At 41.0% G+C, this 16590-nt stretch overlaps 1 protein-coding gene across 3 annotated transcripts in view; it reads left to right on the plus strand.

Annotated features, from left to right (window-relative positions):
* onecut2 (one cut homeobox 2) overlaps positions 1 to 16590 on the plus strand; it is a 49206-nt gene that overhangs the window by 22734 nt on the left and 9882 nt on the right. For 2 of the 3 annotated variants that reach the window (XM_028417495.1, XM_028417496.1), the window contains one exon: positions 1152 to 1449. The exons of the other annotated variant lie outside the window; for it this stretch is intronic. In XM_028417495.1, the coding sequence (XP_028273296.1) occupies positions 1152 to 1441 (290 nt within the window). In that variant the 3' untranslated portion in view covers positions 1442 to 1449. Of the gene's footprint in view, positions 1 to 1151; positions 1450 to 16590 lie in introns of those variants that run through there. 3 annotated transcript variants of the gene reach the window in all.

The raw sequence follows: 16590 nt of genomic DNA on the forward strand, positions 1-16590 counted from the left end.
TTTAGCTCAACAAGTTGGACATTGTTGAGCTGGCGTCCTTTACCCTGACCCCACACACTCTGCAGGTTGTTCGAAGGTGTCATATCCATGTTATCACACTCGGCACAGCTACAGGAGAAGTTGTCATCGCCATGGTCCATGTTTGATTTGCATTATGTTGTGCGTAATAACACATTGTAAAAGCGGTCATGAATAAGGTAATGATGTAAATAATTCCATGAAATTAACATTGTTCAGGAACACCCAAGTCAAGTCAAGCAATATCCTCATTTCGAAGACCTAAAATCAAACAATGTTTTGGTAACTTCAATGATCATTTATTAAAGTAGGGTACTTTATAGGGTAACATTGTTGCATCTAATGGTCAAGAGTTCCTCAAATTCAAGTTTGGTCATTGAGGCAGCGTGGTTCTGGTCAGACTGTTCATGTTTTGGATACAAGTGGCAGCAAGTGTTTCTGTTATACTACAGTTACTTTTTTACTGCAAAGATCATTGGATTCTCTGCCTCTCTATAATGTGCTGTTTGCCCAGACCTTTGCCTCCAAGGTTACTTTGCTATGCCAAGATTCATGATTTGGACTTGCACAAGCAAATGAGAAATAGTGTAGAAAGTCATTGTGTTTCAAAGAGAGTAGAGGTATAAGGTAATGCATTACATGTTTACAAGTGGTGAGTGAAGTGCGATGTATTACTGATTGATTCACAGTTCTCAATGCAAATACATGCCATGGTCATCAAAATCAAAGACAGATTACAAATCTGTAAACTTACCTGGAGGTGCTGTTTGAAATTTGAGGTAGCCTTTATGGAACCACAGACTGGAGCAGTGCAGTAAGTGCAGATTGCTCTGTGCTTTCCATGTGTCGTGGGAATTTCCTCACCAAACTGAACTTCCTGCAATTTGAATTTGAATTGCAATTCCGCTTCCTGTTTGCAATCTCAATTCAAATTCAATTTCAAGAAATAAATTGGAATATAGGGCTCATTCTCAATCCAATCCTGCTGTCAACAAAACCTTCTGTTTATGTTTCACAGTGTAAAATCTTCCTCCAATATTTAACTGCTGTCCAAAACTAACACCTTTATTTTCTTCCCTCCTCCTCTCTTTCTCCCTCACGTCCTCCCACCTTCTTCCCTCCCTCCTTCGCAGCATGCAAACGGAAGGAACAGGACACAGCGAAGGACCGCAACAACACACCAAAGAAGTCGCGGCTGGTCTTCACAGACCTGCAGCGGCGCACCCTGCTGGCCATCTTCAAGGAGAACAAGCGGCCGTCCAAAGAAATGCAGCTCACCATCTCGCAGCAGCTGGGCCTCGAACTCTCCACTGTCAGCAACTTCTTCATGAACGCCCGCCGCCGGAGCCTGGACAAATGGACAGACGACGGAGCCAGCCCTGGCAACCAATCTTCAGCGTCCAGCACTTGTACCAAAGCGTGATAATAGATGGCAAGGAAGGGAGCGGGCGGGGAATGCGATGGGGAGGGTCGTCGGGGTGGGTGAGGGTTAGGATGGGGCTTAAAGGGGGCGCGGGTGGAGGTTTCGTCCGGTCATAGTGTGGCGGGAAAACCAAAACTTTTTACATTATTTTTTCTTTTTGTCAGTTTTGCATTTGTCGAGTGCGACAAACTGAGAGAGAGGGGCTGCTCACTGCCACGACTTGTTGTAGCCAAACCGCCTTTTTTGCAAACTCATCATAAATCTATAAAAAGAAGCTATAAAGGGTAAACTCAAACAAACCTCACACTTAAGCTGACACACTAGCCCAAATACCAAAGACCAGAAGACAAAGTGTGTCTTCTGTTATGCAATATATAAGCTAGGATCCAACCAAGGGAAGCTTTATGACTGCAGAATGGGGACATGTGGACATGTTTGAGACAAAGGAAGGTCAGTGCAGCACAGGGTGAACCTAACCAAACCAAAGATGTTACAGTGTGCAAACACAAAACTAACCAAGAGCAGCCAGGGTCATTTTTTGACACTAAGGAAATATGAAAAGCTACCATCAAAAATACAGCAATTACTTATCTGACTGAGGGTTCACTGTTTTGCTGGTTTTTAGTCCCTACGTTATGAACGAAAGAGTTGGTTTCCACAATGTCCCACATCCATTTTAAAAGAGAAAAGTGTCTCTGAATGCATCATTATTTTTCCTTAAACAAGATTTTTGAATGCAACTTCAATTTCCCCAGCAAAAGCAACACGTAATGATTTGACTCTTTAAAGGGTGCAGTGAAGATGAAGTTAGGAATTGTCAAAAATATGCAAGCACAAACACAGACGAACTTTCATTGAGGCACGTCCTCATAATTTGAGCCAACATGCGACACTACAAGCTTTCTCTGCATACATAGCATTCAGTGGAGTGTTAGTGTATTATATATATATATATATGAATATATACAATGTATGTGAGCACAATCTTGAAGCACATTTTCTTTGCAATAGAACCGGGTCTCTCTGCCGAGCCGAGTGGTCTTCACATCTTAGAAAAACTCAGGATGCCATTTTTTTCTAAACAGTGGCTGAAATCCATTCGGCATCTGTCGTCTCACACACACACGTAGACACACACACACACACACACACTGTTGCTTAACAGATATACAAACAGCTTTAAAGAGTCATTTCCCCAAATGTTTCCTAGAATTTCCACCCTGACACGCACTGTCAGCCAAACCAAAGCTAAGCTCCAGTTTACCCTATGCTTCGTCTCATCTGCCATTTGTGTTACCACAGTAACCCTTTCATGAGTGTGTGCTTTCCAACAAGCATCTTAGCTTTACCAAGAACTTCACATTGTTCACATTGTTGCTCTGCCTATGACACATGCTTCCTTTCTCTGAAGGAAAGCTGGCCAGGGTCAAACAACAGCAATGATTAACACAGACTGCATTCATTGGATAAGCCCAACTTTATTTTCCCCTATGAAAACATGAGGGTCAAACATCAGTGTAACTATGTCATACTCCCACACACATCACCATTACAGCCAACATTTTTGAAACAATCCCAATGAAACCCCAGCATCTTCCAAAATCTTTTCATTCTTTCTGAGATTTCATGCCTTTTAGGAGTTTTACAGTAATTTCACCTACTGGTGTGAAGCTAAAATGTTTGTTGGAAGCCTCCACCTGCCACCACAGACACAACAGCCTCCCACCGCTTTGTCACAACAGCAAAAACTGTCTGACCCGCGGAAGACGAACTGTCCAGGCAGATCAGGGCCTTTGTAATAGTTAAAGAGGACAATCTAAAGACGATGCCTGCCTAGTACGTCTCCTCCAGAGGGTCAGCGGTGTAACCACTGCAAACAAGTCCGTTCAAGTTTTCAATCACACATTTGGAGAGCAGCTTTCACCTTCCACAGTATCTCCTCATTGGTAGTGGAGAGATGAGCTGTAACACAGATGTCGGAAACTGATGAAAAGGGAATTTGTTTGCAGTGTAGGAAATGGTGGTGGATGCTTGGTGAAAGGACAGACAGATGGACCGAGACACAAACAATGTATCTGTCTGTCTCTTTACCGAATCCCTCCGCAGCCAATGTAATGCTGTGTAACACATGATGTAAATATTATTGCACCAAACAAACCTCAACCACCTCATCACCTCCAGCTCAGTTCTAGCAGCCTTTACCATCACCAATCATCAATCATCATTCACTCGAGCTATCAAACCAAAAAGAAAAAAGAAAAGAAGCAAAACCAAAGGAAAGGCGTCAGTCAGCAGCCCCTGCTCCTTAGAAACCCCAGGCTGACTCCAGCCTGGTTAGAGACAAGCCAAAGGCTTTAAGAACGATTTAAAATACAAAAATGGACACTTGAGACTTTTTCTATTTATTGACAAATCGAAACCAAAGAAAACCTTTTTCTGCACCTAACTGTTCCAACAAACGGAAAAAAAACTGAAGATGGAAGAGAATTATTACCAAAAAATGTTAAAAAAAAAAAAAAAAAGAGTGGTGGCGACGATGTCATGGATGGAGGATGACGACGACGAGGAAGATGAATAAGGAGGAAGGATGACATCACGGAGGAATGAAGGAAGAAGTAGCTTTGTTCTGTCTGATGTTGCATCAGGCCAACTTTAAGGGGAAGCAAGTTGGGGGACTGAAAAGGGTAACAACCACACGGGGAAGGGCGGGGAGGAACCGAACCCTCCCCTCTCCGACCCCTCCAGGAAAAGGCAGAACATTATTGTGTCTCTCACGGTTGAAGAGTGTCTTTAACGTGTGCCTATGCAGTTTTTCAAAGTAAAAAAAATGGTTAAAAGAACAACAGAAACCTCATCAGCTAACAAACCAAAGATTCACCGTTAACTCAAGTAGCAGTTCTCCCCCCCCATCCCTCCCATAAAGGTCAAAATCTTGTTTAACCAGCATGTGGGTGGCTTTTTTAGTTTCCCCCTTACAGATTGTTCTGCTGGATGTGTTCAGCAAAACTAGCATTGCCTCATTCTGTCCGCCTTATTCAACAAACGTAGCCATCGCTCACAGTATTCTCTTCCCACATAGCACTTTTTTAAAGCTCAAAGAAAACCATCCTTTGTTTTTGACCGCTTGTTCCTCCAGCATGGCCGCCGTCACAGCCACGCGGAGCCACAACTTCCTGCTGCGCTGTGCTTAAAAGAGACAAATATTGGGGAAAAGCATCTCTCACTCTCTCTCTTGTAGCTTTCTCACACATGTCAAAGTCTACCTCCAACAATCTCCCGCAGTGGTAAACAAAAGCTGCCAGACAAAGCACAGGGACAGTGTATTCGACGGCTTCCATCTTGTTTTTTTCTTCCAATCCACACTTTTATGTAAAAGAGTGCCAGCAGCCGTGCTATTTGAGATGTACAGAACATACCAAAGATTTTCTGCTGTACTGTGAGTAGCACGCTGCGACACTTCTTCAATCATTTTCTTTATGTTAAGACCAGTAGCCCAGCAGAAACCAGCTTAAACCACTTCAGCCTACCAATCATTCAAATCTAGATTTAAAATCTTGACTAAAAAAAAGGAAACCAAAGTCTGCTAATTAATGCTTTCACTTTAAAATCTCTCAAATCACAGCCCGCATCGCCATGCTGGAGGACGAGCCTGATGGTTAAAGTGATGGTTGGACACCCACGTTAGCTTGTTCCTTAGAGGAGCGGGGGGAGAATCTACGCTGCTGCTTCATGTAAACAACGACAATAACTGAAACCAAACCAAATAAAAACAACCATGTCAACACCTGCTGAGAGAAACTGCTAAAATATCGGTCAAATAGCTTTATCCTTTGTTTTTCTCTCTGTCTTTCTGTGTGTAAAAGCTTCTAATCCAAAGAAATGCTCCGCCCACCTGACCCACTGTACCGTCTTACTGATCGCACCCAGAAGGATAGGGGCGCGATAGGTCTGTGGTTCAGGGGGGTGGCAGCCATTTTTCATTCCCACTTGCAGTTCTGTCTGGATGTAATACAGGCTAAACCTGCCAAAAAAAAGACAAAAAACAGAAGGGTATGAAACCAAAAAACCGTCCCAAAGAGGTTTTCATTGCTTGTTTGTTTTTGAGTACTTAAAAATAATTTGCCAACTATTAACCACTGCATTCCTTCCTAGGTTTTTGCAATATGTGATTTTTTTTATTAAATTTAATGTAATTTATGTTTTAATAGTTTATTAATTTAAGTGAACAAATGTTTTGTTGCCAAATCTCCCTCTTGAACCCTTTTACCCTTGACGATGATTAGCTTTTGCCAAAGTTTACATGGTACCTTTTTTTTTCTTTCTGTTCGACGCTGTATTTATTTATGAGGTGTTTTTAGAACACGCTAGTTTTGTACTTAAATAATAATAATTTAATGTTATTTAATTAGATGTAATTGTTTTTTTTGATGAATATTTATGAGTATTTAAGAATGTTAGTTGCATCAAAGATGCAGTGCTTATGCCAGGCCTGTTAATTTATTCCTAGTTTTAGCTTTACTTTAAAAAGCAAAGGAATTGTTGTTATGAATGTTTAGACAGAATGATGTAGGAATGTCAGATTAGACTCGTGTACTTCTGAATGTCAACACTTGCTGTCACTCTTTAGCTTTGATCTAGTTTGATTTTTTTTCTGTTTTTTTGAAAATGAAAACAATCTTTATGAGAAATAATAATAAGCCTACTGATTGATGAGCACTGCATCAGATTTTTTTTTCTTTTTATGGCCGATTATTATTATTTCTTTTAATTTATTTGCTGACCACTGTTGAACAAGCAATGAATTTCAGACTGATGTTCTAGTGACACTTGATCAGGTGATGTATAAGGGCCACACGTTGATATAAAAGTAACTCACCAAAGATAACTGGAATCCTTGAGAGGCCAAATAAACAGTGTGTGTTTGCATCCACGCAGCTCCAACCTTTAAAAGTCACACATTTATGAATACCTAAAAGCACCATAGTTTGGAAGATACTTTGCTTTCTTAGCAAAGGGATTCCTTTCTTTCAATTCATTGAGTTTATTTAATGTATTTCAGAATTGAATAAATGTTTTTATGTCATCTACGGAAGGCAAAAGTATTCTGTTATCTTAAAAATAAGCTGGCAGTTCTGAAGAAATTCTCATTTTTATGCCTGTCCTAATCAGAATTTGCCGTCACGCTGTGCTGTGCAGTACATTTCTGTAAAATGCTTGCGTGAATGCAAACACACCAGCTGGTTTCATTCGTTCTGAAGGAAAAACTGAGGCGTCCCTTAAAGCTAGCTGCTTCCAAGACTGACTTTGTGCGTGTGTAAAAAGAAAAAAAAAGAAAAAGAAAAAAAAACTTTCTATTTCAATAGTGAGAACCGGAGAGGCTACCTCACTGACTTTCCATTTGTCCTTTTAATCGTATTGATGAAACCAAAGAAACCAAAGATTTGTTTCCTCTTCAGTACGGTCTGCGCTCAGCTCCATGTGCTTTCTCTTTATGACACACTCTCTACTTTTCCTTCTGTTTCCTCTCACTTTCTCTTTCCTATATTTTCCCCTGTGTGTGTCTCTCTCTCACACACAGTGTAGGGGTCAGGCTGGATGCAGAATATCAGGGAGCACAGGAAGTCTTATTGATTATAGATAAATATATTGATTAACAGGGCTTAATCGGGAGTATGGATTTGAATAATGCATTTGAGAAAATCTTCTAATACAGTTCCTTTTTGACATTCATACTATATTTTGCACTGAAATATAAAAGCTGCAGGTAAATAGGCAGAAATCTGGGACAAGATGAGTAACATCTCAGTATTTTGTTCAGACACCCACATCATCTGTCCTTATAATGAGAAGACTGCTTGGTACTAACTTGGTGCTGCATGGCAACCTGAATGACGACCCTGTGTTTGGAGAGCGGGATGTTTGATCAGTGTTTACTTAGGAAAAGATAACAAAATTAGACACATGGCTAAAGTCACACAAAATGCTACCAGGTCATGCTAATGTTCGTTTGGCTGGCACAGTATTTCACACACATTTGGAGCTGAGGATACATTAAAATCAAAGGATTATGTATACGGCCCCGTTCACACTGGAGAAAGTCAATCCAGCTAGAGTGGGACTGAATCCGGATAGCCTTTAAGATGGAGACGTTCAGACCTATTTTCAAATCTGGCTATCACACACACGTATCCGCCCTAAATGTCTGGCTTTTGTGTGCGACCCGGACACTGTCCCTGTGAACCCGGAAGTATGACAACGCTAACCGCATTTGTGTTCAGACCTGAGCCAGATGTAAGCCAATCCGGCTAGATCCACCTTCGAGAGGTGGATTGAAGTCAATCCTGATATATCCGGATTTGCGTTGTTCAGACTCAAAAGAAAAAATGATCCGGATATCATCAGGGAATCAGGAACCTTGCATGGAGTTTGTAGGTTCTCCCTGTCGAAGTGTGCGACTGTGACTGGTTGTTTGTCTCTCTGTTAGCCCTGCAATAGACTGGCAGTCTGTTCAGGTTGTACCTGGCCTCTCACCCATTGTCAGCAGGCTCCAGCCCCCTGTGGTCCTAAAGGGGAGGGTGGATGCTTCTATCTTCTATCTTCTATGCTGCTATCCTCAGCTTGTTATTTCTGAGCAAAATATCAAAACCTTATAAAACCTTTAAAAAAATCAAATTTGAATTCTTGCTGAGCTTCTTCGTTCTGCTCTGTGGGTCCAGCTACAGAAAAAAAACACGACCCTGACACAGATGTTGAAATATTCCACAAACCTTCGCACAGGCCTGGGTGGAAAAGCAAAGCATATTAAAACTGTGCAGAGGATCAGAGGATGAGAGCTGCTAGCAGTTTTTAGAAAGAAGTGACATCACATGCACACAAGCTCAGGTCTCAGAGGACAGAGAGCCAGGACATGGAAAACAATAACAGCAAAAGTGTTCTTTCATAATGGCGGCAATATGCAAGGAGCTGTCCAGCATCGTTCAGCTGCGCCATTTTACTTCCCTTACAAGCACTGGGCTTAAAAATCAAACCAGGGAAGCCGAATGGCACAGAAACAAATCTGTTGTTTTGTTTGTTTGCTTTGCTTTTTCAGACCAGGCCAAAAAGATGTAGAGAGCGCTTTAGTTGCAAAGTATGAGATAACCTTGGATGAGTGCCTTGCTTGGACCAAAGCGAAGTCTTAGACCTCTCTAAACTTTCTATTCCTGTAGTTCAAGTTGAAGTTCATACCTCAGCGCCCCCCCCCCCCCCCCCCCCCCCCCGCCGCCGCTGCAGGGCCGAGCGCCTGAGTTTCCTCTCTGCTCTCTGGTGCTTTGCAATGCAATCAACGCAAAGAGATCCAGAGCGAATACCAAAGGCTTCCTGTTCTGTTCAACACTTCTTTTCTGTCCCCTCTTCCTCTTCCTCTTCCTTCCCTTTTTTTCTGAGCTGGGTTTCCACACTCTCTAACCAGGCAGTTTTAATGCCTAAACCTGACACAGAAAACTGACACAACTCAAGTTATGAAGCACTTACATGAAAGAGAGCAAAAAGTGACAGGATTCAGAGTCTGCAGCGACATTCTAGCATCCATCCACTCATGTTTGTGGACATTTGGCAGTCTTTATACCCATATTCTCCAGCCCCATGGACGCATTACATCAGGCTGAGACAAACATTTGACCCCTTTTACCCTCAATAGATATGACAGATCTTTAAAGTATAGGATGCTGCTTCCTTGAGATGAAATTTGTTATCACACCAGAACACCATCTGAGCTCTGGATCTCAGCATCTGTGATCTTAAACCACTCTATTCATCTGTCTTTACTGGAAATCCAGCTCGCCCATCCCTCCTCCTCCTCCTCCTCCTCCTCCTCCTCCTCCTCCCACCTTTTCAAATGGTTGCAAAGCTTTAAATGAAAAAAAAACACATGGAGACAAACTTGTGAGCGTTGTGCGCAGACCATGCTCTCTTTACCAAACTGTTGCAGATATACCTCATAGACACTAGTGTTAGGATAATGTTATAATAGCGTATGTCATAAATTATTCACTTGCTCTTCTTCCTTTTTTAAGTTTTTTTTGTTTGTTTTTTGGTAACTGTAACTTTAAACAAATGTGGGGAAAAAGCTTTATACATTTTTAAGTTGTGATTTTGTGATAGTTAAAAAAAGGTGCGCTAAAACCAAAAATGAAAAATGCTTGTCTTCTTCTATGCTCTCTTCTTGTTGATGTATTACTGCTCTCTCTCATCTCCTGAGGATTGAGGGATGCATCATTAAAAATATTTTTTATTATTTTTTATTTTTAAGGGGTGATTGACCCCTAAATGTGAATATTTTTAGGATTGGGAATATTGTTCGAATTATGCCAGAATCTTCTTATTTCATCCCAGAATAACACGGGCTACCATTTGTTTTCAATCAATTTCAGGTTTTTTTTGTTTTTTTTTTTACTTTGCTATCCTTCCTTTCCTGTGTTGTAAAGCTAGCATCACATTACATAACCCATACAGCAGTTCTATAGTCCAGATTTTATGCATGAGTATTATTAGCTAGCCGTGTAATGCATTGTGATTCTTATTATTAACCTTATTATCATCTTCTCATTTCATTCCCAACACTGAATGCTATACACACAGAATTTTGTGTTGCATCTCACCTGAGTATGACCTTTGACCTGCTGATGAACACCCTGATCATTTGCTTCCATTTGAATTAGTTGCAGAGATAGTTTACAGGTGACACTGAGGAACTGACCCAAATGAAAGTAAAGTTGCAGCACATCCTCACCGTAAAAACATATTTCAGGCCTTAAAAATGGAACGTTTGTGTATTTCTCTGGCTGCATCTCTATGTATTTACATGGTGGAGACTAGTCCTGAGAGTAGCCAGGATTAAATGCAGCCATGATTAAAAACAAACGTTCACACATGAAATCCTAACACCCGGTAAAAACAAAACAGCTCGCGGTGTAGGGGGACTTGAACTCTGGAAAGCCCGCCATGTTTCATAGACGTCCACCCTCTTCAGTATTAGCAGCGGCAATACATCTATATGTTCCATTAGCATAAACATAAATGTGTTGTATTTGGAGGATGTATTATCGACCAAATGTGGCGTTCTTTTTTTTGTGAGGATGTGTTAAAAGTTTTTGTAATGGCCTTAAAACACCTCAGTTTATTTTTGCTACACACACACCAGCTACCATACCTGATATTTTTGTGTTAAAGTGAGTTGAGTTGAGAAGTTGCCCTAGAAACAGTTTGTTAACTAAAAAAAAAAGAGGAAGAAGAATACGCAGCAGGTGATTGGATAAACCATCTGCAAGTCAACCAATCAGATCAGCCAATTGCTGAAGAGGAATCACAACAAGTGGGTCTTTGAAGGCTGGCAAGTAGCAGCGGCATGTTTAAAGATAATTTTTTAGTCAGTAAAATATGCGCATAAAAAAGCTGCTTACACACCCACAACAGCCAGTACTTCCTCAAAGAATGCTGATTCATCAAAGCTGCAACAAGCAAGCTTAAAGATAATCTTTGATCAAAATGGGTGAGAGAACAAATGGACTGATGAACAAAGCAAACGTTGGATCCTCTTCAGTGTCTTTGAACAATAAGAACCACTGTTATTCCACAGTTATTTCAGTGTTGCAAATAGATCATATTCTTAATAAAGATCATCAACTTTGATCTGAGGCCAGTGTTTTTGTGATAGTATTGAATTTCATGCAGTGTTTAACAAGAGTTTAACAAAATAAGAGCACTTCCGGTCTTACCTGTCTTCCATTAATTATTTTAAGCCCAAAATATAAATAAAAACAGACAAAACATCTCCCCGCAAAATCAAGTCTAATTATATAGTTTAGTTTTTCAACATTAGCAGCATCAACATGTGGGGTCAAAGGTCAAAGTGGCAGATTCATGACGTCAGGTTTCAGACATCACACACAGAGTTACTGCAGAAACTGTGTGGAAAAGTTATTATTGTAACAGTTTCCTCCTGTAACCACATTGACCAGTTCATCCAAACCATCAAACACCTCACCTACCCCCTAAAAACTATATTCAGTCATTTCAGTTTACTGACATTTCTTCTTTCTTCATTCATTTTTTTTTTCTTTTTTAAGAAAATAAACCATCATTTTCTTCTTATTTTTATTTTCGGACATTTGGTTGGAACAGAACAAGAGAAGTGACTGCAGAACTTGTGGTGTGGAATAAAACGATGATCAAACATGAAGGAGATATTTGGAGAATTAATGTTGTTCCACTCTATGTATAAAAGACGAAAAAAAAATCAATAAAGAAATCACAATGGTCTTATCCATGTAGAACTGATTCTCCTGGTATTTTTTCTGTAATAAAAAAAAACAATGACGGGAAACTGCAAGGTCCTCTTATATTTCAGACCTCTACATTTTGTATTTCGACACTCACCACTTACTTTATATTAAATATTTTGAATATGTTAATGTTGAAGAAGGTTAGGTTCTAGTTGAATAATAATATAGATATTAAATGGATTATTCTCACATCAGAGGATGTAGGCTCATTCTTTAGTGATCTCTGCTCCATCCACAGGACAAGTGATCCATTCAATGTGTATAATATTCCATTAATTTGAAATATTACGGTCCTTGAAGTGTAGTCATGCTACACAGTGCCTGTGCCTACATAGTGCCTGAAAGGTCTGTACATCCTTTTGTTACAACCGGCCTAGGGGAAACCTAGTTGTAGCATAAAGTGACTCTTCCCTCCTGTTCCAGTTCCCAAGGTATATGAAAAATATCAACGACGAATGGAATTTATATAAATTTATTTATAAACGAACCGAGACAACAGAAACCTTCAGGGTGAGCAATGCCAAAATAACAAACAAAACAACTAAGGTTCTCAGCTCCTGTCTTTCCTGAACAAAATAAAAGAGATTCAAACAAAAATACAGGTGACTTCCCTGACTTCCTAACAAAAAAACAGGAGAAAACGAATAAACAAAAACGGCTTCTCACCCCTACTCGAATGTGTCTGGTATGTAGTAATAACTTAAATTCAATTACTCTAGGTAAAGCAAAAATCAAACGACAAACCTAAATTACACAAAATACTATTCACAATCTAATGTCCAACGTATAATCAACAAATCGAACGCAGTCTTCTCGGGATGTGGAGCGGAGGGCAAGAGCATCGGGTGGCTGATGTGGAGGGTTTTTAAATTCAGAGCCCATCTGTGTCCTCCAATCCTCGAGCTCCACGTCATCCAGCTGTAAAACCAATAGTATGCTCCCCCCTGTTGGCGGGGAGGGAGAACACTCACACACACACACAGAACATATGACTCTTGTCATAACACTTTAGAAATATGATTCACACATATGTATCATCAGATCCATCCATCCATCATCCATTAACCCGCTTTGTCCTGCAGTGCAGGGTCACGGGGGGGCTGGAGCCTCTCCCAGCTAACCATGGGTGAGAGGCTGGGTACACCCTGGACAACACCAGATCATTTTCCTGAATAAATAATATGAATATTTTTGTTTTATTTGTTAGATTGAGGTCTCTTTTAGTGGCGATCAGGACTTGTGTGAATACTTTGTTTTGGGTTATGTATGGTACTAAAGTTATAAAGCTAAAGCTTGATAGTGAAAATTAACATTGGCATTAAAACAAAAATTCGTCTCAACAAACAAATAAATAACAATATGATTGCATAAGCTTGCCCTGTTATCCTCTATGGACCTCAGCCATATGTAAACATGTAAAACTAAAATCAGTGGTGGGGATATTTGCTGTTGTTATTTAAAAGTGTTGCTGCAACCTGATTTCCCACCAGACACGTGTGAAGTTTCATCATTGTCTTTAATCTCCCATGCTCATTTTCAACCACTCCATCACTCCATCTTTTCCCCTCACTGTGTCTTTAATGGCTCCATCACCTCACTGTCTCTTTCTACATCTCTTGTTCCTTCATTCTTCTCTTCTCTCTGTGTCACTCTGCTCTGTTTTCTCTCTGTGTAATCATTCCAGCATCCATCTCCTCTCATCAATCCACCTCGTCACTTCTCCCCTTTAACCCCCTCCACGGCCCTCCTCTCCCCCCTTTTTAATCATTCCGTCCCTTCCTCCTTCTCCTCTTCCTCTCCCCGTTGCCAGGGAAACAGCAGTCCATTCTGAAGCAGTTAATCTGGTGACATTGTCTTTCTATTACCTGTGGGTCAGATTCCTGATAAGGAGGACAAAGTGTGGGAAACCACACAACGACTCACATTAAACTGCTGTAAAATGTCTTCATTAACACAACAGGTAGTGACAGAACAGACTGCTGGGAGATGCATGTTAAAACTCGCATCACTACATTTATATGAACTGTGCACAATTTGTTTGTATCAGGCTGTAATCATGTTCACACAAACGCTGTAAATTCGGCCATTTTAACATGGAGGTCTATGAGGATTGACCCACTTTTGGAGAAGAACTGCAGTTTTGGGAACTTGTGCATTGGCATCACTTCTCAGCCCAGGAAGTGTCTGCTTGCTCCTAAATGAAATGATTCATGACTTACATTTACAAGCATGCTGTTCTGCACCAAAAATGTAACCCAGGTGCTGCTGCTCATTACTGGTTTTTTAAGCTAAAATGTGTCTTCATTACTCTTCCTCATCTCTTCTATGTGGCTTTTAACTTCATCTGTTCTCTCCTGAAATCCTTCGTTCAAATTTCTCCTTTACCTTATTCCCTGCTCTGTCCCACTCTCTCTCTCTCTTTCTCTGTAGAAATCAATGGCTGTTCTCTCAATAGGAGGTCACAGGGTTGCAGGCACTGGCGTCCCAGCTTTTCAATTACTAGCAGTCTGCAGTTACCAAACACACACACACACACACACACGCTCACACGAATATACCTTTCATCCAAAGAAGCCCTCCACCCCTTGAGCTGAGAGGGCAGAATACACAAAGTCAGAATTTCTGTGTTTTTAATAAAATAAAAAGAGAGAAAACTAGAAAAAAGAGAAAGTACATAAAGAAGAGGAAACAAGTGCAGGAAAAGAAGAGGAGTCAGATAGTGGAGGAGGAGGAAAGTGAACAGAGGACAAGGTGATAAAAGTGTAGTAATCTGTGTTTTAGTGCCGTCATGGATTTCTGGACTCCTGACTGTCATCTGTCTCAGTCCAAAGACAGGACATATAATTGACTGGCTGCACAGGTCTCCAGAGGAAATACCAAAATACTAATGCTTAGGTTACACACACTTGGTCTCTGTGGTTACATAAACATGGAACAAGAAACAAACAGTCCAAAGTTTTGCTGGCCGATCAATCACCATGACTTCCTTTTTTGTTTTATTATGACCGTATTATCATATATGGATGTTATTTTAGGCATGACATCATCATCATAAACACCCCTTTTAACAAGCAAGTTAGTATGGCTTCATGCCATAGGATGATGTGGAAAGACTACCTCAAAGACTGTGTGTGTGTTGTGGTAACTTGTCCCACTCCATGAACAGAGTGATTCTTTCATATGAGGCGACCCTTCATATTTAAGAGTGTACCAAAAATGGCACAACATGCTTACACAACATGTGTCACAGCAGCTGAGGGATGAACAGACATAGATGTAGTCTTCGTTACAGACTATATGAGAAAAGGGACACGAGTGAGCAAAATAGGAACACTAAGACAGAATATCTGAGGAAAAAAAAGATGAAGACAGGTAGAAAAGGAGAGAATAGAGAAGAGGAAACAAGAAGAGAGAAAAAAGTAAATGAAGAGAAAATAAAGAAGGAGAAATGAAGTGATACTAGGAAAGAAAAAAGGAGATAAAAAGTAGAGAGGAGAGAACATTTTGGAAAAAGATAAAATGAGATGAAGAGAGATGAGACAAAGACGTGGAGAGAAGGTGGGGGGTAAGGATGGAGGGAAAGGAAGAGATAAAAGGAGAGAGGAGGGTTCAGAGTGGGGCACATAAGAAAAGAGAAAGTGGGCAGAAAAAAAAGGAGAAAATGAAATGAAAGATTGTTGCTGGCTCAGATGCTGGGAGGAGGAAGAGGAGGAGAAAGAGAAGCAGGTGGGGCGGAGTGTGGGGGGTGGGGGGCACTCAGCCTGCCGCCCTCAGGGGTTATTGGGTCGTGGACAGCCAATCTCTCTCAGCTTAATCAACAGCAGCAGAGGTGATTGCAACACCGCAGGGGACTGCTGGGAAAAAAAGGATGGGGAGAGGGGGGGAGGAGAGGAGGTGATGGGGGTGGGGGGGGGGGCAGAAATGAATGGGAAGGTGCGGAGAGGTGGGGAGGGAAGAGCTGGACGATGAAGAAAAGATTGGAAAAGGAGGAAAAAACGGGGGTGAGGATGGAGAGAGGGGTGGGAAGAAAGGCAAGGGGGGGGAGGAGAGAAGATTGGAAAAGATAAGGGGGGAGGGAGGAGGAAGAGCAGAGGAGGGAGGATGTGAAAAAGAGGAGAGAAAATTATTGGATGACAGGATGAGAAAATGGGTGAGAGGGGGGAAAAGAGGAGAAAAGGATGAAGAGCAAAATAAAGACAGATGGCAGGAAGGAAAATGGAAAAGATGAGGGAAGAGAGAAAGGACGAAAAAGCAGTGAAGTAAGCACGGACAGAGAGAGGGACGCTAGAACGATGGAAACAAAGGAGAAGGGATGGAGAGACAGAGCTGGAGGACGGAAACAGATAAACATGAGGACCGATTTACAGCTCTGTGTTGGTGTCAGTCAGAGTGAATGTAGACAGCCTGAAGGCTAAACACACACACACACACACACACACACCTTTGCATTTAGTCCTCTAAAGCAGGACAGCCACATTTGGCCTGTCCCCTTTGTTTTGCACACTAGAGCATTTAAAGCTACTCTTCTTTTTGTGACAGTTAACTATGCATACATTGTTGGGCTGCTATTGTGGTTGTACCACGTTACTCGATTTAATGCAGTGAAATGGATTCATGTAGTCTGCAAAACACTTTTTTTTCTCACTGTAAATATTTATCTATGTCAACATTCTGTATTTTGAGTCCAAACAATCGCTTCTTTCTGAGCCCCTGTCCCAGTTTGGACCCTTCTGTGATGTGAGTCCTTCTCATTGGCACTGGCCTCAAAGGTCTGGACTGCAGACAATGAAAAAAGTTTCACTAAATATCCACTTAATCGCATTTAAA

The sequence above is a fragment of the Parambassis ranga genome, chromosome 12 (assembly GCF_900634625.1).
Source record: "Parambassis ranga chromosome 12, fParRan2.1, whole genome shotgun sequence".
NCBI lineage: Eukaryota > Metazoa > Chordata > Actinopteri > Ambassidae > Parambassis > Parambassis ranga.